The following is a 24598-nucleotide window of genomic DNA, read 5'->3' on the forward strand; positions in this document are numbered from 1 at the left end:
TTTAAATATTTCCCTCCTCATTCTTCCTGCTTTCGTGGTTTCTGAGAAACTGGATGTGAGTCTTATCTCTGTGCTTCCATAGGTAAAGTGCTCCATCCCTGACCCTACGCCTCTGAGTCTTTTTTCATAAAATGAAGTGTGAAGACCCCCTAAGCACAGGGCATCGGAGGCCCTGGGCAGCCGTCTGCACCTGTCCCCTCCCTCTTGACCTCACCTGCCAGGACGTGACGTGGCCAAGACCCCCATCTCCTTAGTTCTCTGCAATACCTTCACCCTCAATTCTCCTGCTTCCCCTGGGTCCACCAGGGCTGTTGGCTGAGGGCCCTCTTTTCAGGGCATTGTCCTGCTCCCCAAATCCCAGGATCAAGGTCTTTAAGAGAACAATTGATCAAGTCCCCTCTGTCTGCTACTCCAGCTCCCCCACTTAACCTCAGTGGTGGCCTGAACTTCCAGGTGCCTTAGCTTCCTATCGCTGCTGTGCAAAAGACCACCAAGCTAGGGGCTGGAAACGACACACAAATTCACTCCTCTAGTTTTGGGGCTCAGAAGTCCAAAATGGATCCTGCTGGACCAAGAACTAGCTATCCACAAGGCTATGCTCCTTCCCGGAGGCTCATGGGGAGAATTCATTTCCTTGCCTTTTCCAGCTTCTAGAAGGTGGCCACTCTGCTGGCTGGTGGCCCTGTCCTCTACCCTCAAAGCCAGCAATAGCTAGTTGAGTCCTCCTCACATCACTGGGATGCTGCCTCTCCTGCCTCCCTCTTCCACATTTGAAGACCTCAGCCATTACGCAGGGCCCACTTGGTTAATGAGGAGACTCTTCTTATTTTAAGGTCAGCTGATTAGCAACTTAATTCCATCTGTCACTCCATTCCCCCGGCTGTGTAACGACGCATTCACAGTTGGAGGGATTAAGACTTGGCCATCTTTGGGATAGACCTTATTCTTGATTGCACAGGCCACGGTCAGAATGCCCTCCCCAGGGTCTTCTCTGTACCATGCAAAAAACAAGTCAGTCAGTCATCCCCTGTTTACACACCTCCAATGAGAAAAAATCTTTCCCCAGATTCTTCAGGCCTGGTCTATCCAGTCCCCGCCTCCTCCTTTGACCTCATCTCAGGCCACTTTTTCCTCCTCCCCCTTCTCAGGACCTCCAGACTGCATATAGTTCATCATCCCCTCCTGGCCTCATCCTGATGTCTAGCCTCCGCAGAGGCTGCTCCCTCTGCATCTGTTGAATAGTCCTCAGCCTCCAGGTCTTGGCCTAAGTGACGCTTCCTCATATAAAAATCTCCCTGATGAGGCCATTGGCCTCTCTTCCCTTGTGTTTGTTATAATTTGTTCAACAACTAATCACAAGTGAAAACTGTCCCCAGGGACAGTGTGGGAGGCAGAATGATGCCCCCACCCTCACCCCAAGATGTCCACATCCAAATTCCAGAACCTGTGCATATCTTACCCAAGTGGCAAATGGGCTTGGCAGTTGTGATCAAGTTAAGGTTCTTGAGATGGGGACAGTAGCCTGGGTCATCCTGGTGGGTCCAAAGTCATCACAAGGCTTCTCATAAAAGGGAGGCAGAAAAGTCAGAGATCTGAAAAAAGACATGCAAGGACAGATCAAGGTTGGAGTTATGGGATACCCTTTGAAGATGGAGGATGGGGCCACAAACCAAGGAACTTAGGGGCCCTCCGGAAGCTGGAAAAGGCTAATAACAGATTCTCCCCTGAGGCCTTCAGAAAGCACCAGCTCTGATGACATCTTGATTTTAGACTTCTCATCTTCAGAACTAGAAGACAGTATGCTTGTGTTGTTTTTTTTAAAGCCTTTTTTTATTGAGTTATAGTCATTTTACAATGTTGTGTCAAATTCCAGTGTAGAGCACAATTTTTCAATTATACATGAACATACATATATCCATTGTCACATTTTTTTCACTGTGAGCTACCACAAGATCTTGTATATATTTCCCTGTGTTATACAGTATAATCTTGTTTATCTATTCTACATTTTGAAATCCCAGTCTGTCCCTTCGCACCCCCTGCCCCCTTGGCAACCACAAGTTTGTATTCTATGTCTATGAGTCTGTTTCTGTTTTGTATTTATGTTTTGTTTGTTTGGTTTTTTTTTTTTTTTTTTTTTTAGATTCCACATATGAGTGATCTCATATGGTATTTTTCTTTCTCTTTCTGGCTTACTTCACTTAGAATGACATTCTCCAGGGACATCCATGTTGCTGCAAATGGTGTTATGTTGTCAGTTTTTATGGCTGAATAGTATTCCATTGTATAAATATACCACATCTTCTTTATCCAGTCATCTGTCGATGGACATTTAGGCTGTTTCCATGTCTTGGCTATTACTTGTGTTGTTTTAAGTCATGAGTCTGTAGTAATTTATTACAGCAGGAATAGGCAGCTCATCAAGATAGAAGTTGAGTCTGTGTCTGCTCGACACGGTATCCCCCACACCCAGGACATGAGCCTTCCATGTGGTAGAGGCTCAGTAAATCTTTGATGAGTGAATGAAGGAACCTGGCAGGTGCTGGTAAGTGAAACACCCAGCAGACAGATGGTAACAGCCCCCAGGTCCTCACTGCCCTCTGTACATACATTTCCTGGATGATTGCAGTTCCCAAAGGATAAAATATAGGAAACTCTTCTCAGAATTAGCATATACAGGACAAAAAAGGAAGGCTCAAAAAACAGGTTACAGGGGTGGAGAGGGACCCAGAAATGCTACTGTCAATGAAAATAATCACTAAACAATCAAGAATAAGAATAGAAGAGAGTTTTATTTGAGCCAGACTGAGGGCTAGCCCGGAAGCCAACTTCCCAGATTACTCTGAGAAACTGGTCCAGAGAAGCAAGGTTTTCAGCACAGTTTTGTATCTTGTCAGAACAAAGAACATGAAGCAAGTCAGGGACACATTTCTTCAAGGTTTCAAAACAAAAACAAAAACAAAAACAAACCCAGACCAGCTGTACATGTCCAGCATGGCCCAGGCTTAGGAAGGGAGTCATCATCAGAGAAGCACAAGTGTCCTGGAAGAGGGGCATTTAATCTTTATTTTTAACATGGACATTCTTTACTTCTGGTCAACGTGCCCTCTTCTTTAATAATTAAAGCAGATGTACAATGTATGTTGGATAGACCACAAACAGGCTGTTTTAGTTAGCAGAAAATTCAAGTTAACTCATGTATAAACCAGAATGACTTCATTCTACCTCAAATGGAACATTTCTTTTATCACTACCTATCCTCCTACTCTTGAGCCTGAAGGGTCCACAACTCGCAGTCCAGATGCCTTGGGTATCAAGGAAGAGGTTGTCTTGCGTGAAGACTTCCAGATCACACAGCCTGTGGGTGGGGCTGAGCAGGGAGAGCTTCCAGAGCCTCTGACTGGGTGGGGTGTCTTTTAAGGGACACGGTCACAGGGACATAGCAGGGAGGCGCCAGGCTAGGCAGAGGCAGCCTGGACAGGATGGTGGCGGGGGGCAACCCTGCACCCCTTGCTGTACTGGATGCACAGTTAAATGAAGTTCACGGCCAGAATTCTGACAGCTGCTTCCCTCATAGGCTAGGAAAGCAGCAAGCCAACAGGTGTGAGTGTGGCAAGTGGGGGGTGCGGTGGTGGTGGCGAGAATAAACTGGAGGGGGCAGGGTTTAAAGATGGAATTCAACTGTGTCCACAATGCTCATTTCCTTAAAAATAAAAGAATCCGAATATGGCAAAATGTTAACATGCTGAATTTAGGAGTGGGTTATATTATTCTGTCACTCTTTCTGTGCTTAAAATCTTTTTTTTAAAAAAACAGAAAAATGGAGAAAGTACTGCTCTCTGATGTGATTTCACAAAGGAATCACATTAATTCTCCATCATACACACACTGGTTTCGACGTAGGCTAATTGTCCATCTCTCTCACGCTTTCCTCCCATCACTAAAATAATTTTCTCTGTATGTACAATTTATATAATCACCATCAGCAGTCTTAGGGCTTCTTAAAAATTCAATGAGGTTTCTTATCAATTTAATTATTTCCACACATTGTTTGAGTTAATTAACTTTCACTGAGTTGATTTACTCTCATAGTTGAAAAACGGTTTTTAAACTCAACAAAAAAGATTTGTAGAAGTCAACATAAAGTTGCTTGCTTATTCTTGAAATTCTAGTTTCAAGACTATTTATCTGTATTTTCCGATCTCCCCACCAGCTACCACTCAAACATAAACTCTTCTAGTATTTTGTATGTTTCCTTTCGATTGCTTTTTTTTTTAATTTTTAAGTTTTTAAGTTTTTGCATTCTTTTTATTGAAGTATAGTCAGTTTACAATGTTCTGTCAATTTCTGGTGTACAGCATCATGTTTCAGTCATATATATACATACATATATTCCTTTTCATATTTTTTTCATAATAGGTTACTACAAGATATTGAATATAGTTCCCTGTGTTACACATGATAAATTTGTTTATCTTTTTTTTATATAATAGTTTGTGTTTGCAAATTTTGAACTCCCAACTTTTGATTGTACTTTTTCTTACAGTGCAGGTGAAAATATGTGGTTTTACACACATTTGTCTTCCTTGTTCCCCTTCAGACTGCACCGTCAGCATTTTATATCATTAAGAACTCTTTCTAAGTGTAACTTTAGTGACTCCTTCACATTCATTTGAGTAGATACAATGAGTTGTTTACACATCCGCTACTTGCCAGTATTTCTGGCGTTTCCTTATTGCTATAGTGTGAGGTAAATATGTTTGTGTGTGACCCTTTCACCCCAACTGTTTTTCTCAGGGGACTTTCCTAGAATTGGAGTTACCAGGCGAAAGGACACAAGCGTTTAAGGTTCTTGACATCATACCCCAAACGGCATTCCAGAAAGGATGTAACAGTGTGACGCGGCCACCAGAGAGTGTCTTTGCTCCAGTTAGCCGGGTGAGAATTTAGGAAATGTATCTCAGGGGTTTCACTTACTATTTTTTTTTTCATCATTAGTGAACTTGGACATTTTTACCCAACTGTTTTTTTTTTAATTGAAGTATAGTTGATTTACAATGTTGTGTTAGTTTCAGGTGTACAGCAAAGTGATTCAGTTATGCATACATATGTATGTATAGGTATTTTTAGATTATTTTCGATTATAAGTTATTACAAGACAATGAATATAGTTCCCTGTGCTAAACTGTAGGTCCTTGTTTTCCCAATTGTTTTGAGCATTTTTATGCCTACTTTGGCCTATCCAGTCTTTGCCCACATTCTCCCTGGAGTCTACGTGTTCTCCAATATGACAGGTGTTAGCCCTTCTTCTACTAAGGACAGTAGCCCTTTGTCTCTTCTACCTTTGAAGACCATTTGCCCCAGTTGACCATTTGCTTCTGCCCCAGGTAAGCAGATCTTGGCTCTGATTCTTTGGATTTGCCTGTCTCTCCAGGTTTTGAAGTGGCTGTTTGCCCTGTGACCTCAGTTCTCAGCTGGGTCCAAGAAAAGTCACTGACTTTCAGTTTTTTTAAGCTTTCTCTTAAAGATGGGAGCAATGACTTCTGAGTTCTTTATATGTCAGAGCTGAAACCAGAAGAGATTTATTTTTTCAGGAGCTTTTAAATTCTGCACTCAATTTCTCTAATGGTTAGAGGACTATTCAACCAGTAAAGAAGCTGAATTTGTAATTAAAAAGCTGCCCCTAAAAGATCTCCTGGCCTTTGGGTTTCACTGGTGGAGGCTACCAAACATTGAATATTCTTATAACTTTGATTTGTTTAAAAAATTGCTCTTCCTGGATGATTGCCTACCTCTAATCCTCTTTCCATTACCACACTTTTTCATTTTCACCTAAAATGCATTTCTGCTTTGTGTCTCTAGTTCTGTATTTCTGTCTCCAGTACTCACCACCAGAATATGTGTTGTGGTTATTCTAACTTTGCATACTTAGTCACCATAGTCACATCATTATTTTAGCATATTTTCTTAGTCTTCCATTTGAAGCTTTAATTCCTTTTCCTTTCTCTTTCTCTATATACTTTATGACTTTGCTGATGTAATTTTAAAACAAGTGCCGATAGAAACAAACGATCTCTTGTTCCAACTGCCTTTGAGAGTGACCTGACATGGCCCCTTTGGAATTTCACCAACATCAGTTAAAAAAAACAATGACAACAACCAGTAAGACAACTCTTAATCACTTTCCAGCTTTGCCAGATTTATTCCATTAAGGGGTTGGGTTTCCCTAACTTTCCATCCGTGGGTGTGGAGGGGCATCTGGTTGGTGTCATTCAAACATTGCACTGGGGGCTCTGGGAGGCAGGAACTGTGTCCCAACTGTGAGTTCCTGGACTCCCTCTTCTGGACTGTAGCAGTCGGGCAAAAAGGCCAGGAGCAATTTGGAGGAGTCACCTCTTGGGCCAGCAGAAATCTCCTAGGTCCCCGAGGCCGGGGTTTCCAAACCAGACTGTATGTCCACAGTACCCAGGAACATTGTCAGATCCAGATTTTTGGCCTCCGTGCCAGGAGACTCTGATTCAGCAGTCTGGGCCTTAGAAATTTGAACAAAACCCCCAGGTCATTCTGCTACATTCCTGGTTTTGGAAAACTTCAACCCAGTGCATTCTGCTGCCTCCAGGAAGCAGCCCAGCAGTACAGGTCTCAGAACCTGCTTCTCTCTCTGGAGATCTTTTTTGGAGAACAATTTTTGGTTACCCTCTTCCTGGTGTTCATCAATTCATAAACTTTCCTGAGCTACTCATTTAACTCCTGAGTACACAGCCAGGTCCTGAGCAGGACACTCACAGGGACTTGAGTCAAAGCGAGAGATGAGAAGTTTGCTTGAGTTGAATGTCTGGGTGGGCAGCAGTGTGAATGCCCCTGTCACATCATGGATCCCCAGCTCCACGGAAGCCAAGAACAGGCTTTTAAAGCAGCAGGCCTGCATGTTTCCTTTAGCAGGAAATGTCCATGGCCTTGCCGAGCAGACCAGACCTTTGCAAAGCAGTAGTCTTCTACATCTCCCACCACCAGGACCTCCCTCTTTCTCTCTGACATCTCCCTTTCTGGCCCCAAGTCTATTTCTCCAGACTTGCCTCCTTTGGCCTCCAACTCCTGAATGTGGCACCCTCATCCCATCATTCACTGGGCAAACTCCCCTGTCTGGAGCAGAACGCCTACTGATGGCCTTTGCTAACAGCTTGTCAGACAAATGAGTTTCCCATCTTTCTTTTTCTTCTTCTTTTTTTCCTTCCTTCCTTCTTTCTTCCTTCCTTCCTTTCCTTCCTTCCTTTTTTTCTTTCTTTTTTTTTCCTTCCTTCCTTCTGCTTTGTAGAATTTTATTTTTCCCATCTTTTAAAATTGAAGTATAGTTGGTTTACAATGTTGTGTTAGTTTCTGGTGTACAGCAGAGTGATTCAGTTATACATAAATATACAGATTCTTTTTCATATTCTTCTTCATTACGGGTTACTACAAACCACTGAATATAGTTCCCTGTGATCTACAGTAGGACTCCTTCTTTCTTATCCAGTCCTGGTCATACTCACTCAAAGCAGCATCTGCTCCAATCACTCTTCTGCACTTTGACCTGCTGGGTCTGCTGGAGCAGCTGCTGCCAAGAGTGGCCAAAAGTGACCTGGGCTGTACTATACAACTGGGTGCCTGTGGTCTCAAGGAGCTGAGAATGGGGTTCTAAGAAAGTGAGAACTATGACTCGCCTTATCCAGGCTGAGATGTGTGTTTCTGCCTCATGAGGGCTTTCCTTCTGTACTGCTGAACCAGCCCCACCCCGACTCCTCGGTGGACCAGAGCTGGACAAGCCCCACAAAGCAAGGAGGCCAAATTCTATGAGACCAGGTCACTGGGTGGGTCTGCCTTCCTCACGCTCTGGGAAATAAGACATTGCCATGATCCTGAAAACTGCTGAGAACCTGATATTCTTGGGAGTGCATTACCTTTGGGCAAGTAAGTGGCCCTCCCACTGTCCTCTCCAAGGTCCTTTCTCAATCTGTTATTTCCACCCCACCAAGGAACAGGGGGCTGTCTAGGGCCCTGGCACTAAGCCATTCCCAGAGTAGAGCCATCTAGGTTGGATTTGTTTTCATCTTACCCTTGGGACTGTCATGTATGATACAGTGTGTGCACTGCACAACCCATGGGATGCCATTTACACAGACTGAGGTGAGTGAGGCAATGCCCTGCTAACCCAGGGCTGTTCTCCAGAGGAGGAGACAGCTTTGAGCCACTAGTGGCCGCCCTCCCAACAGTTGGGAGTGGTGGCACCAGCCCAGCAGAGAGGATTTGGGTGGAGTACCACAGCACCTAACCGTGGTCACGCCTGAGAGCTCACTGTGGAGTGATAGACCCCTGAATAGGTCAGAGAGGTTGTTCATCCAAAGCCCTTTCTACAGGCGAGAAAACTGTGGTGCAGACAGGGAAGGGTGACTTACCGAAGCCACTACGCTCATCTGTGGTAGAGCAGGACCAAGGGTCCAGACTGCCTCACTCTCAGACCTGGCTCGCAGGATGGGCACTGGCCTGATTCTTACGCTAAGAACAAACAGTAACAGCGTTAATCAGTTCTCAGTAGTGTCACCGAAAGGCATTAGTTGCGGGGGTTAACATATCATGGTCACCACTTGTTTGCACGCAGTGCTTTAAAATTTATGGCACTACTGTTGTGGAAAAGTACCCCCAAATATGTTTTTCTCCTTGAGTAAAGGGCATGTGGAAGGAAGTCGTACATTTGCTCAAGTTTCTTCAAGAGAAACGTGGTCCATGTGTAAATGACTGTGGATGGCAGGTGTAAAAGTGACAACATTCCAGATGTAAAAGGCAAACACAAAGGTGCCCTGTGGAAAATTCTGTTCTGGGATGTTGAAGCTCTTTTTTTTTTTTTTTTTTAAATCTCACATGGCTCAAAAACCTGACCTTTTGATATGCAAAACTGCCCAATCAGTTTTATAATGCAAATTTAGAACAACCTATTAACGGTGCCAGACTGTTTTTCAAAACTGCCTTCACTTGCAGCAAATTGATACATTCATTCAACAAACTGTGATGATACGGCTGCACTTGAAACCACGTACTGATATTGATGGGCAAGACGTTTACTCTGTCAAGGACAGGGAGAACAGATGAGGCTTTCTGTAAACCGAGCACATCACCAAGTCTGCCAGCTCTGACAGACCTTATTATGAATGCATGTGGAAGCAGGTAGGCTGTAAGACAGTCCCAGCGATCTCTGCCTCCAGGTGTTGACACCTCGTGTGATCCTCTCCCCTTGAGTGTGGAAGGGACCCACGACTTCCACTCAACAGAATCCAGCAAAGTTGATGAGATGTCACTTCTGTGATTACATTATGTCAGAATATAATGGACGTCTCGCTGGAAGACTACTGCCTTCTCAGCCTACATGCTTTGATGAAGGAAATGACCACATTGGGGAGGTTCACGTGGTGAGGACCGCCAGTTAGTTACAGAGGTCCTAAATCAGGCTGTATGGAACTGAATCCCACCAACAACCACGTGAACCTTGAAAGCAGATCCTCAGGTAAGTTTTCAGATGAGACTCCAGCCCCGGCTACCACCCAGATTGCAGCCTTGTGAGAGATCCTGAAGCAGGAGAGCCAGTTATGCCATGACTTGATACAACTGTGAGATAATACATGTGTGTTGTTTTAAGATGTGGTGAGTTTTTACGCAGTAATAGATATGCAAGACATTTGCCGGGGAAAATACCTATAAAAAGGAGAGAGCTGGAGTAGGAAGTGTGGGCTGACACGTGTAAAAGAAAGCAGGAGGAGGAAAGTTTGGGCAAGGAGGATCAAGACAGCAGTGCAGTTCCAGGACACTTTCCACCTGGTCAAAAAAAGGGGAGTACTTGAGCCAATTTGTCCCTTTAGAGGAGTCCTGTATCAGGCAGCAATGGCCTGGCTCTGGTACCCCCGCTGTGCTTAGTCATCAGCTGGGAGCTGTCTAGGATAAGTGTGGCCTTGCGGGGAATGCAGAAATGGATCTACAGGGGCAGCTTCTGGGGTCTGTCAATTTTTCCCCACAGCAAAGATCTGAGCAGTGCTTTCCATGGTCACCTCACCCTTTACTGAATACTAAGGTCTTTTCTTCCTCATCTCAGCTTAAATTTCACCCCTCAAGGTTTCCCCAACAAACTGCCACAGTCTCCATCTCAGCACCTTCTTTATGCCTTCAGAGTATTTACTGAAAATTGTAATTATTTTGCTTACATACAAATAAATGCTTTTTAAGCTTCCCCTCCCCTCAACCCCATCCCAGCTTTAAGTTACATGAGGACAAGGAGTTTGTTCTGTTCACTTTTTGTTAGCTCACGGCCTTGTGCATAATAAATAAATAACACGTGGTTTGAATGGATAAACCTTCACAATTCATTAAGGTTTTTTCCTCCTCTAAGTAGTGGATAGCTGAATCTAAACCTCATCGTTTTATTCTTTTGATTTTTGTATTATTTGAGAGCCTGTCTTTTTAACTGAGATGGTAACGATTTCCTAGTGCTTCTGTAACAAATCACCACAAAGTCAGTGGCTTTAAATGACACAACTTTATTATCTTACGGTTCTGGAGGTCTAAAGTCCAAAATGGGTCTCACTGGGCTAAAATCAAGGTGTCAGCAGGGCTGTGTTCTTTTCTGGCTGCTGTAGGGGAGAAACGTTTCCTTCCCCTTCCAGATTCTAGAGCCTCCTCCCACCAACAAGTAGTCCCCTTCCACCTTCAAAGCCAGCAGTGGCTGGCTGGTCTTTTTCTCACTGCACCTCTCTGACTCTTCTGCCTCCTCCTTCCACATTTAAAGGCTCTTCTGATTACATGAGGCCTATCCAAAGAGTCTAGGGTGATTTTCCTATTTTGAGGTCAGTTGATTAGTAATCTTAACTCCATTTGCCACCTTAATCTCCCTCTGCCATGTCCCATAACATATGCACAGGTTCCAAGGTTTAGGAGTAGGCAGGCTTGGGGTCTGCCTATCACAGGATCTAACCCATTCATATTTGTTGTTGTAATTGCTATGTTTTAACTAATTTATTTTGTAGTCTATTTTGTTTTATATCTATGATTTTTTATATTTACTTTTTGCTTACCTTTTTCTTGCTGTCGATTCTTTTTCTTGTTCCTTTCTTTCCTCTTCTAGTGGCTTTGAACTTTGAAATCCTGTTTTTATCTAGTGCTTATCTATAGATATTTAAAACAAATTAGAAAATATTTTGTTCTAGTAAAGTGAACAATTAATCAGTATCTAGAACATCCTCTGTCCCTAACCTAATGACTCATTTAGCATGCTTTCACCTTTCTCTTACCCCCACCCATCTCTCTCATTTTGTCAACATCATCAGATTATAATATATCACTGCTAAATAATTTTTGGTTCTAGTATTTATAGTATATTTAGAAGTCACTACTTTAAACTAACATTATAGTTCAGACAATTTTTTATAAGTTTTACTGGGAGGGTATTTTGGTGTTTTGTTTTGATTTATTTTATTTCCTCACCTCTTTTTAAAATTAATTTGTCTTTTTTTCCAAAAAGAGATAATAGGTGGTAAGCTTTCTGGGTCCAGGGAATCTTCATGGTGATGCAAACTTCTGTAGTTGCCTGGGACTCTGCATTCAGAAGAGCCCTACACTTGGTTTAATGTCCTGGTGTTGTCATCTTAAAATTCTTGGTATTTTTAAACAAGGGGCCCCACATTTTCATTTTGCACTCAGTCCCACAAGTTATATACCCAGTCCAGTCTGGGTTTTTGCATGTTTAAGAATATTATTATTTGTTCTTATACTTAATGATAGTAAACTGGGTACAGAATTCTAGGTTCAGAATCATTTTCCTTCCAAATTTTGTAGTTTCCATTTTGAAGATGAGCAGTCAGGTGCCAGTCTGATTGTAGAAACTTCCTGTGGAAGTCTCCCTCTGAAAACGTGTAGGATTTTCTCTTTATCCTTAGCCAAGGATCCTTGGCATCTTTAGAGGTTGAAATTTCACTAGGTGATGTCTATGTGTGACTTTTTCCCCATTATTGCTTCTCAAGAAAATTCACTTTAAAAAATGAACTATTTTCTATTTCCTATTAAAAAAATTTTAAAGTCTTTCTGGAACGTTTATTACATGGAGGAGAAATCTGGGAAATCCAATATTCACACCTTTCATCAGCTTGTTTTTCCTGTTTTCCTGTCTCTTTCAAAGACTTCCTTGACTTTGCCTTCCAGATAACATCTCCAGGCAAGGCTTCTCCTGTCAGCCAACAGTAGTTGTAGAGAAAGGTCAGGGTGAACCAGTTGGCAACCAATGCCAGTAGGAGTTGACCCACCGAAAGCCACATGGGCTGGGCACCAGTAGCATCCACCCTAACAAGTTATATCTGTGAAATAAGTGTACCTTTCCCCAGGGTTCTTATGGGGATTAAATAAAATAATGCTGTAAAGTTCACAGCACACTGTTAGTGTTCCATAAATGTAAGTTCTCATGAAAGATGAATAGTATTTGAACACTATAGTTTCTTAATACCAGCTTCTTATGCCTGCTGCAGCTTTCCTGATTCCCCAGGCCAGATGCAATCTCTCTCCTTTTGCAACAATGCAATATGTTTATCTTACAGTATAGTTAACAAAAGCACACAAAAGACTGATAAACAGAAACAGGTTCCCAAAGAGCTTATGACCCAGTAGGAGAGAGTGTGCACCTTACTCATTTTCTTGACTAGTGTCATTCTGAAAATACCTAAGTACTTCTGCTTTAATCGTTCTGCTGTAATTATTCTGAAATCATTGTGAAATCTACCTAATCATTCTAAAAATACCTAAGTACTTCTGCCTTGCTAAACTGCTGGCGGTTTTGCAAGATCTAGATCAAAACTTAGCTAGATAACCAAGTTACCTACCTTTGTCACATCTGTGATTTTCTGAAAGATCCTGCCCACCCTAAAATATGGCAGGCCAAACCTACACTACTATTTATACTGTTTGGCAACATTATACGCAATGAATTTCAATAAAAAAAAAAAAAACTCAAAAGGGAATGAGACTGTTTTGGTTCTAATGCCCTGGCTGACCACTCGTTAGCTGTGTCATCTCAGGCAAGTCACCTACCCTCTTTGAGCTTCATCTTCCTCCTCTGTAAAATGGAGGTGGTTTTTGGAGATACCTTTCAAAAGTACCTGGGTCCATGCCCCACCTTCCCCATATACACTTCCAGTTCGGTATGTTGTCCTTAGGATGAAATCCAAGATCTTATGAGGTACCCAGAACAGATAGTTAGGATGAGATAAGGTATTTGTAACACCTTTTGTAAAAGGGCTATGTGTTCCCCGTCTTCATCCACAGGACACCATCTTCCTCCAGTCATCTGAGATGACCATCTTTCCATTCCTCAAACACACTGAGTTCCCCGTTGTATATTCTCTGCCAAGCTCATCATGAATCGCTGCAGTTGAACAGTTTAACTCCTCATTATCAGAGAGGGGACCTACTGCTTTTCCACAAGTGTGGATCTCTTGGGAGCTCTGTCCAAGGCCATGATGGTTAGAGGCACCATGAAAACCTTAAAACCTTTTATTTTTAAATGAACCAACTTATTCTTTGCTGCTCCTTGCTGCACAGTCTCCCCCCCTCCCCCCCCAAAAAACTAGCTTAGGAACCAGGAAACCCTTGCTTTTACGTGGAATTCTAAGCCACACATCAGATTAAAAAGAGCAGTTTGGAAGTGCAGTGAGGATGCGAGCTGTTGGAATGCTGAGGGTTGGGTCTCTGCATCTTCAGACATCAAAAGTTTTCTGTGCAAGTCTTGGTGGGGCCCATTTTGAGCACTCAGGCCTTATTCCGCTTCCTTGGTTCTCAGCTGTGTCTCTGATAGTGGAGTTGCCAACCTGACTTAATGTGACACCTGACTTAATGGCTGGCTCCTGTCCCCACAGGCCAAAGATGAATGAATGATGAGATGGATGTCAGAGCTCCAATTCACAAGTCACACGACAGTGATCCTCAGAATCTCATATTATATTCGTACATAAACCCCTGTCAGAGCCAGCTTATTATTTTCAAATTCCTTCTTTATCATGATCCGGGAGTGGAGATATGGAGGAAATGTATCAGAAGCACTACTTTTTAGGGTTGTTATGGGTTAGTTTTAGGGAATTACGAATAGTTTCCATCAGCAGCACAGAAGTTTAAAAGCATTCATTCTTCAAGATTTTTGCTGACTTCTAGACCAAAAAGATTTCACTAATCTTACCGTATAGTGGGTGCTCTGGGGTTCTGAGTCATGTAAAATATTGGGGCACTTTACTATCTGAAATTGTTGGAACCTTCCCAATTTATGAGAATTTGGCATTTCTCAAGAATTTAAGCGTTTTGCTTTTGTTGGCTTAGTAAAAATGTACAGCACTACAGCTACGAGATGACAATGAACCAGCATGGCTCCAACCTAGGTATGAGAAATATAATTCAAGAGAGGGCAGAGGCCTCGGAAATAATGGGCCAACAAAATTTTGCAAACTCTGGAGCCACTGGTGGGCATGGTGAGCAAGACCTGTGAGGCCAGCTAAGCTAAAGACAGAAGGACTTAAAAGGAAGCTGCTTTAGGGAGATGAGGCAGAAACGGCCGTTTCCAGAAGGGTTATTGACCACAAACTATACTGGGTTTTTATCTTAGCAAGATTTGGGACCTCTTTCTCTAAAAGCAGTGCAAATACCACACCACTTTTCTCGCACTGGCTAATTCTTGTTCACATTTCTATGGTAAAGTGAACTCTCCACAGAATGCTACGTACAGAAATAAGATGCAAATTCGTCTTTCAGTGATGCAAACTCCTACCCAGCCAAATCTCAAGCTTGTACAAAAGGGACACTGGAAAACAGTGATCTCAAAGTCTGACCCAAGAGTTCTGCTTCCAGTCTAGCTGAGATCCTACTGGGGACCAACCCAGCCACCTATATCAGCTATAAACTGGACAACACCAAGAAATAACACCCTAAATGCACTAGAGAAAGAACAAAGGTAGAGTCAGGAACTAACCTGATACTTGGAGCAGAGAAGAGCATTTTCACAGCTCTTATAGCCTGAGGGAACGCCACAACTCTGGCCCAGAACTCTGGTAGACGACCAGCAGTCTTTCTGGCTTCAAGACCCAGAGGATAGAGTTCAGGGTAAGTACAACCGCTGCAAAATGACGGAGGGGAGCCCTGGGGAGTCAAGAGGGAGAGTCAAGAAGGGATCCTCAAAGTCTGGACATAACCTCTGCCCAAATTTCTGGCTGGCTGTATGGGCCAGACTATAGCTAAGGATAAAATAATTGAACTGAGGTTTCACTTGCCACCAAGAGACAGCGTTTCTAAAGCTGTCAAAGCATTGGATTTGGGTTCAAACAAATTAATTACCTGATAAACCAAACAAAAACTCAACACTCCCACGTCACATGTATTGGAAGTAGACACCTAGGCCCCACGCACAGATGGGCAGCATCAGAATCTCCTGGGGGTGTGGCTCAACTCTGCACTTTGTAACAAGCAGCCTCAAGGACTCACGCACAGAGTTTGAGCCTTGCTGCTCTGCAAGTTGGCTTGGTCCAGACCTCATGTTCAGACATTTGCTGAACCAGGCTGCACTTAAAGGTGTGGTGTCTGCATTTGGCTGCTGAGGAAGATGTGTCAGCTGCCCACATTTGGTATGGGCCACATGAAGCTGAGAAGTCATTCCTAGGCACAGAAGGGATGCGTTCCTCCTTAATAATCATCACTGAAAACTTTTATGGTATGTTACAACACATACCCTATCACACATCACGGGACGGCTGTCCTTCAGGGGTCTCCTGCAGGTCAGCATGAGGAATCCCTCCTCTGCCATCTTTTACTCTCCATATCCCTGAACCCCCATGCCCAACCCACCCCATGGAAAGCAGCATTTTCAAGTCTGGAATAGGTGTGTATTGAAGATCTGTAGGGGTTTTCGCAAACCAGCAGAAATACAGCAAGCTGGCTGGTGCTGGAAGGTGAAGTACCAGTCATTCCTGTCTGGCATCTTGGTCTCAACATTTAATTGTTTCCATTGCTGTAACTCCCAATTATAAACACATTCATAGGTAAAAACTAGGAAACAACTCACAATGGACACAGCAAACGTGGCAGGAAATGTGTGTAATGCACTCCCGCCCTGGTCATTGTGACTAACATGTCTAATTTTACCAAATAGGAAATAGGGCCCAGTCATTCAGCCTTTCATAATTGTCTCTCTAACAAGTGCCCCGAGACAATGTGACAAACCTGATTTAGAACCCTTATCCCTTGCATCTGTCAGTTAAGTGACCCCTCTCTCAGAATGAATGCAATGTTTAATAAGGAAAAAGGCTTAGATTATTATAAATTTTCAGTTAATGGGCACTTCAATGGAAACCCCTTAAGACTTAAGTGAGTATAGAGAAAATTTTTTAGGAATTAAAATATGTGGTGAAATAAAATTCCTTACCCATTCATTTAGTAAACTATGTGACAAGAATGTTTTTCAATTTCAAATTTGGGACCTAACCTAATTAAGTGATCCTAAAAGCCAGGTTATGGCCAGAAAATGGGTATTTTCTACTCAGTTCTAATTATATATGTTAAAAATTTTTGTCTAAGTAGAGTTTTCACAGGAAATAGCAGGAGAAATATGGGGGTGCATATGAGATGGGGAGAGACAGAGAAAGAGCTTAACAGATAGATAGAAATATGTATTTTAGTTCAGGTCCCTCTTTCAAAAAGTTTAAGCAAAAGAGGGCAGATGAAGAAGGTAGATTCATGCCAGGATTGTATTTCTATCTTAGAGAGAACAAAGACCGGTCATAATGTCATAGCTCAATTTTCAACATTAAATCATTGAGACTTACAGCCTTCCATATTCTGAACATCTATCCCTTCTTCCCTCAATCTGTGTCTGCACATCCACACAGAACACAGAGCCAGTAAGTCCCTTTAGTTATTTTTTTTTTTACTTATTTCACATGTAATCAAGATTTTTCCCTATATTTTATAGAGTTTTTATTAAAACAAAAGGAATGCACAAGGATCCAAAATTTACAAAAGCATTTACAACATAATGAATTGTCCCTCTTCAAAGCTAACCACTGTTAACAAACTCAGGTAGGTATCTACCTTCCCCAAAATGTCTATATATATGAGTATGTGGTATGTCTTTACATAACTCCAGAGACACACACTATTCTGTATACATTTGTGAGTGTGTGAATGTGTGTGTGTGCGCACGCATGTGTGTATGTATACATATGAAATACTATTCTGAATTCTGGGTTTTTTCTTCACTCTTTTCATTAAAGATATTTTGGAAATTTCCCCTATTGGCACTTACAGACAGACCTACCTCATTTTCCCCAGCTTTACTGCAACTTTACTGACATGTAAGTAAGTTTAAGGTGTACAACATGATGATCTGATACACGTATATACTGAGACCCACTTCATTTTTAAGGCTGCATCATATTCCAGCATACTGATGTCCTGGGATTTAATGATACACTGGCTTCCGGATTTTTAATATTACCGTGTTACAATGAACACCCTGTAGATGTCTTTGCACATTGGTGCTGGCCTATTTGTGGGACTGAATGCTGGACACAAAACTGCTGTGTCAGGTGGTACAGAGCACACATAACTTTACCACATATTGTGAATCACCTGTCAAAGGGGTGATACCTATTCACAGTCCCACCAATAGTATGTGAGAGTTACTACTTGCCCTTAGCCTTGGTAATACCTCATCCCAACCATTCTCTACTGCATCGTCACTTCCCCACTCTTTCTGCTGAGTTAATCTAAGGCTCCCCCTCCAGCTATTACACACTTTTCTGCTCTTTCTTTATTCCTAAAAAAACAAATAAACAAAAATTCTCTATTACGGAAATTCTCAAGTGTGCATAAAAGTAGAAGAAACAGAAGAATCAGCCCCTGTATAAGCCCCTATGTATCCTATGTGTCTGTCCCTCAAATTCAGTGTAACAGCGTTCTGTTCATTTCACCTATTTCCTGCCCCTGCCCGTTTCTTCCCTGAATATTTTCAGGGAAATTCCAGTTATAACTTTAACCATGAATACTTAGTATGTATCTCTAACAAATAAGGGCTTAAAAAAAAGTCACTATACTATTATTTCACCTAACGAAATTAATAACTCTTTAATATCATCTGATATCCAATTTGTCTTAAATTTTTCTCTAATTGTTTCCAAAAATGTCTTTGTAAGGTGGTTTTGTTCAAATCAGGATCCGACAAGTCCTTTAGGTGTCTCCAGTCTTTAAGTCCCCTCACCACCACCTTCATTTTACACCTTCCATTTGCTGAAGTGGATTATGTGTCCTGTGGACTTTTCCAGATTCTGGATTAAGTGTGTTGTTGAACCTGTTCCTCAGTATCCCATGCTTTCATAAACTGATTGTTAGATGTAAAAGTCTTGCTTACATTCAGGTTCAGTTTTGTTTGTTTGGGGCAATAATTCATCATAGGTGGTGCTGGGTTCTCGCTGCTACAACATGTCAGAAGCAGGTGACTTCTGGTTGTTTCTTTTTCAGTAATGCTAAGGTTGACCACTGGGGTTCAGCTCTTACCAACCCGAGCTGTCCAATAAAACGTTTTCCATCAACTTTTCAGCCAATACATTCAGAAGCCTAGATTCATTATTTCACAAGAGGTGACAAAATGGTGCTTTCCTAATCCTATCAATTCTCTGGCATTTAGCTGTGATTCTTAAGTGAAAAACTTTCCCTTACCAGGTTAACCCGATACGCAAAGATGTCACAATAAAAACTTTATTTTTCCAGTTAACAATTTTCAAAACAATAAGCTGGTGCCCTAGTAATCTCCAAAGATGACTAGTAGTTTTTTTTTAAGCTATCATTAAAAACTCATGGATTTTTATATATTTCATGTCAATAGCTATTCTTTTTGATGTTCAAATTGTTCCATCTTTGGCCTATGGGAGCCCCTTCAAGTTGGCTCCTGGGTCCTTCTGATATGACCTTACTCTGACTGCTTTCTTGCTTTCAGACACAAAGTGGTCCAGCGTCATCCCATCTTTTCCTGGTCCATTTTAATGGGATAATCCTGGTGGTAGAGTGGGCCTTTCCACTGGGCTCTGACTGCTTCTAGGCAATCAGATAGAGCTACACAATATGTATTTTTTAGGGGATAAAATAAGTCACAGTATTTTGCTGGTATTTCCAATTGAAATATACAATTACAGGATGTTAACCTGATTTTATCTTTTTTTAAAAATTTTTTCTTTTATCTCTTGTTCTCTCATACTAAAAATCTTGGCTCTTAATTCCTTTGACATAGTAAGTATTTACTTTATCATATGTAAATACATAGTTTCAAAGTACAACACCAATACCAACAGTACATCATTGCTAAAAATAAAAATACTGAATGCAGTTTAAGATTCCATTGTGGTTCTTTGGTTTACAGGATACATTCCGTTAGCAAAGTGCAGACGAAATGCTGGGCTTTAAAGTCACTTGAAGTAATTCTTCTGTGTGGTTATACCGCCAACTTGATAGGGAGTTAAGTTTTGGTTGTAAGAGTTGGTTGTTTTTAATTATAGAAAACATTGTAAAAAGTATAAAACAAGATCCAGATCCAGATGCCATCTCTGCCTAGCTCCCTACCACAACCACCAACAAGGGAACTGACTTATTAGTTACTGGTGTAACTAATCCCCCATTGCTTTTTTTTTCCCCAATAGAAGCAAATGTGTTTTTTCATTTGTCTCCTCCTTTCTTACACAATAGGTAGCACACCAAACTTCCTGGTCTTCACTTTCCCTTCCTCTGCTCTGGAGAGGATTCCAGGATAGCACTTTGAGGGAGTGGTGGCGGGGGGTGGGCAGGGAGTTCAAGATTGTTTTTATCACCAGAGCCTGCGACAGGTGGTCAGTAATGCTGGCTAAGCTGGCACAGTCTGAAGGGCATCCCATCTCCCTTTTCAGGCATTCAACCAACAAAATCCCTACAAACAAGAGTAGAGACCAGCTGAGACGTGTCTCAGTGTGCGTGGAGTTCTGAAGTCTTCTCCCTCTCCCCTCCTGGAGATGCTCTCTCTCTCTCTCTCTTTTTTTTTTTTTTATTTTCAGCGGTGAAACATACCCGAGTTTCTCCCATCAAACCCCTCTAGATGGAGACCTGGGTGGCTTCCACTCTTCAGCTGTTATAAATAGTACTGTAGTGAAGATCTTTGTGCAGACATCATCTTATACTTTCAAGAGGACACCTTAGGTAGATTTCTTAGAAGTGAGACTGTGAGGTTGAGGGATAAACTCATATTTAACTTTGCTAGTTGTTAACAAATCCCATCCACAGAAATTTGTACTCTTGAGAGTGCCTGTTGCCCCATTGTCTCACCAACAATGTACACTGTGTAACTTGGACTTTTCCAGATCCGACAGGTAAGAAATGGTAGCTCAGTATTTTTCATTTGCATTTCTTTTATTATGCATATTCTTATGTTTAAGGGCCATTTGCATTTTATTTTCTGTGAACTGTTCATAGCTTTTTCCCATTCTTTCTGGTTCTTCTCAAAGTTTAGAAATTCTTCAATATATTAGCCCTTTGTGACAAATGTTGCAAATATTTTTGCCAGTTTATTATTTATTCTTTAACTTCGCTTTTTTTGGCCATCCAAAACTCTTACTTTCAGTTAAAGATATAAACTCCTATTGCTTCTGGATTTTCAGGCACAGGAAAGTTTTCCCCACTCTCAGATTATAAAGGAATTCACCTATGAAGGTTTCATTTTTTCAACTGGGTCTCTAATCCATTCAGATTTTATCCTTGTGCATAGTGCGAGAAATGGATTCAATGTTATTATTTTCCATATGGTTAACAACACTTGTTTCAACACCCTTTTTAAAGTCTTTTCTTCCATAAATAAAGATGCTCCCTTTATCATATACTAAATTCCTGGACTTTCTTTAAATTGTATATAGTATGTTATAATATCTAGTAGGGTTACCCCTCCTTCCCATGGTTCTTTACTAGGGATCTCTGGCTATTATTGTTTACTCTTCACAATACCTGTATGCAGGAAAAAACCTTGTTTTATTGGAATCTAGTATGTCCTTTAAATATAAATATATATGTATATGAATGAAGACATTTCAAAAGTGTTTCTAAATAATATTCTGAAACAAATTCTAGGCAAACTAGAGTTTGTGTTTTTGTTGCTGTTATTTTAAAAATTAGTTTTAGAAGAAAACAGAAATCATACTAGGGGGTGGATGGATACAGGTAAAGCCACAGATGGAGGTCATAACATTGCAGAGCAACCTTCTCTTAGAATGCCCACTCACTGGGTCTGTGGTCCTATATAATAACTAGTGTAAACAGACAGGGCCATACTAATGGCTCAAGAAAATATATTCCTTCTAATTGTGACTATCACAGTAAATCTATTATGTAAAATAAAATACACCATGCATAATTTAGCAAAGATCAAATACCATAATAGATTTTTTTAAAAAAAGACAATATTAAGACTCATTGTATTTTTAGGAGTTCAAGGATTATGACCTTCTGTGCTAACTCCATCTTCACAAAATTACATATATAATAGCTCAAGGTAAAATTTGACTTTTAAAGAGAATTATAACAATGCTTTTCAAATAAAGCAAAATCAGTCGATAGGAAAGTAAGTTCCAGTTGACATCTGGGTCCATCTTTTCACTGAATCACTTGGCATTGACTAAGGGAAGCCAGTAACTTCCCTCCAAGGGTCAGGACCAAGTTTCCTGCACAGAAACTCTCCTGCACAATTGAAAATTGTCATTCACCCAGCAAAGGAGAATTAAGAGACTGGACATTGTATCAAATAAAAATACTAAAATATTACTCAAACTATTTGCAGCACGTATAGGTTTGACTCTGGCCATCTAAGACACTAAAAAGTAAAGGCTACTTTTGTTCTCAAGGTAGAGATACCTAGTTCCTCCAACAAGTGAGACAAATTGCTCAGAAGGAAGCTATCTGTCTTGCTTCAGTATAATTTGCCTATTCTTCTGTAGGGGAGATAATGTTGAAAACAGAACATTCAGCCTTTCCTACAGTTAATCAACAGTGATACAACCTTACATTTCCTAACAGCTAAAAATTTCCTAACTAATCATTTAAAAAATGCCAACAATCAAAACCATTAAGTCATTATTTGCTCTAGTTCACTGTTTTTTATTTACATAACCACCTTTCTGCTAGACGAGCAACATTAGCAAAATATAAGGCCCAGGTGCCTTGATGGTGACCATCTCATTCAATTTTTTTGTGCAGAGGGTCTTCTCAGCAGCCAGTTACCAGACGGAGCTTTTTCACAGTTTCAAAGAAGTCCTCCTTGTATTAAAACAGCAAGGAAGTACTACACTTGATGGTAGTTCTTGTCACACAGTTCAATCAACCTTATAGAAATTTTATACTATAACTTCAAGTATGTAAGTTATTTAATCAATGCAAAACTCTTAAAAAAAAAAGTGCTAGCTGATTTCTGGTGCCATGAGACATAATAACAGCACCAATGATGATTATATTTTAGTGGTAAAAATGTAATCCAGTTTTAGCACCCATGTATCAGAGTTAGATGGAAATACATGACTTAGCTTACTGGAAAGTAACAGTCTTAATATCCCCTCGGTGAGAAAATCTGTTCCTTCTGCTGCATCCTGGCTCATAGAAAAGAAATACAGTATTAATGCGGAGGGTGGGGAGAGAACAGACTTTCAGTTAAGGCTTTTCAGTACTCGAATCACTTAAGTATGAATGTTCTGTTCCCCTGAAAGTGTAGAATGTGCCACACACAGAAGATTCCAAGGACTTAGGCTGTTGCAGTTATGTCAGGATGGATCATATTTAAAATGCTGAATGGGGCTTTAAGGCTTAAATAGAGAACAGAGGAAAATCAGCAAAATCAATGCTAGTGATCAGCTCCCAGCTTTTTAACCAAAACCCTGTCTCGTCACTCCATAATCAAAAATGAAGCGAAGGGTTCTAAGAAAGTGACAAATTTTTACATGAAAACACATTGACTTTTGAATAACTGCATCAGTTATCAGACGTGGTAAATATAAGCAAAGAAAATAAAGTGCACCTTTAAAAGTATATAAAATAATAAACCCAGAAATTACTTCTTAGAATTGGCAATATAGACTACAATATAAAAAGTACCTGACATAGCAAAGTTAGATAGGAATAAAAAAATTTCAGTTGAAAAACTAAAATTTTTCAGTATAGCAGAGGGACAAATAACCTTTTATTAAAGCTAGTAGATTTGGAGACTCCTGTATATTTTGATTTTGTGTAGGAGAAAGGAAAGTCATCCTTCTAGAAGGCACTAACTGGTGTAAAGGTGCGAGCAACTTCATAAAGAAAACGTGCAAAGTACAGTCAAGAAGACTGCCTGGTTCTTGTGTTCCTTACTCTTCCCCGCTGACCACGAATCACTGCTGAGGAGCTGTGTCAGCCATGGGGGTTCCCACGTCACCTTCTGTGTGCTTAGTCCACAGTGTCACAGATCTCCTTCACTTTCTGGTTGAAGTCTTCTGGTTGATCTGCATACACATAATGCCCCGCCCCAAGAATGGCCTAGGAGAGGAAAAGCGGTCAGAGGGTCAGTGAGTCAAAGCATTTGATAGAACACAATGATATACGTAAAGACACTTAGCAATGAAAGTGAGAACAGCTATGTATTAATAAAACATCAAAGAATAAGTGACACTGATCTGTAGTAACTATTATGTATTTCCAGCAAATAAAGAATCTGAGAATAAAGAGAAAATCTAGTCAACCCTAGTAAAATTTTAATATGCAAAAATACCATTCTAAACTGACCACTAATGACAGGGCCAACAGACACACTGCACAGAATGAGACGGTACTGCCCCGGGTGGGAGAGCTGGCCGAGGTGCTACTGCATCTGTCCTTCTTTCAGTCTCTCCCACCTCAGGGGTGCTGTGGCTCTACAGTCAGACAAGGCCCCTAAGAACCACGATTTACTGTCTGCACATGAAGACTTCTGTGGGTCAAACCCTGCCCCCATCCCAAGTGATAGCAGATCGAGGTTGCAGGTAGAGCTCAGATGTGAGAGCACAGGGATGACCTGAAATCTCACTGAAAGCAAAGAGCAGACTTTAGCTACTACAACTGAAAACCAAAAACGGGCCACACACTTACTATGGTCTTTACATATGACTGTGGTCGTAATGACTGGATGCTGGTGCCAGAGTTGCCGTCTATGCAGGACCGGGCGCCATAGATCACTGAAACTGGAATGTCAGGATGCATCTTACCAATCCGCTGGAGCATCGGCCTTTTTGCCCATCCGTAAGGGATGGTCATATTTTTGAATGCGGTCTCACCACTTAAAGGAGAAGGGGAAAAAAAATCACACATTTGGCTTCTGAGGAGGAGTATGCATCACACTCCCACCTCCATCAAAGCACACTCATACTTAGCTTCTCCCCTGTGTAAGGAAAACTGCAGCTTAAATAGAGAATGACTTCTAAGAAATGCAAGGAACAAAGCCCACGGAATATACATGCTTTTGTTTGATAAAGGCAGCGTTAAACTCTAAAAA

The 24598-nt window shown here is 41.3% G+C and overlaps 1 protein-coding gene across 2 annotated transcripts in view; it reads right to left on the minus strand.

Annotated features, from left to right (window-relative positions):
- Nucleotides 1-22171: 22171 nt before the first annotated feature.
- The window catches only part of ABHD5 (abhydrolase domain containing 5, lysophosphatidic acid acyltransferase), a 32913-nt gene continuing 30486 nt past the window's right edge, over nt 22172-24598 (minus strand). For both annotated transcript variants that reach the window (XM_014556428.2, XM_032459089.1), the window contains exons 6-7: nt 24196-24382; nt 22172-23607 (exon numbers count right to left, since the gene is read on the minus strand). In XM_014556428.2, the coding sequence (XP_014411914.1) occupies nt 23518-23607; nt 24196-24382 (277 nt within the window). In that variant the 3' untranslated portion in view covers nt 22172-23517. The remainder of the gene's footprint in view (nt 23608-24195; nt 24383-24598) is intronic.

Source organism: Camelus ferus, chromosome 17 (assembly GCF_009834535.1).
Source record: "Camelus ferus isolate YT-003-E chromosome 17, BCGSAC_Cfer_1.0, whole genome shotgun sequence".
In the NCBI taxonomy this organism is placed as follows: Eukaryota; Metazoa; Chordata; class Mammalia; order Artiodactyla; family Camelidae; genus Camelus; species Camelus ferus.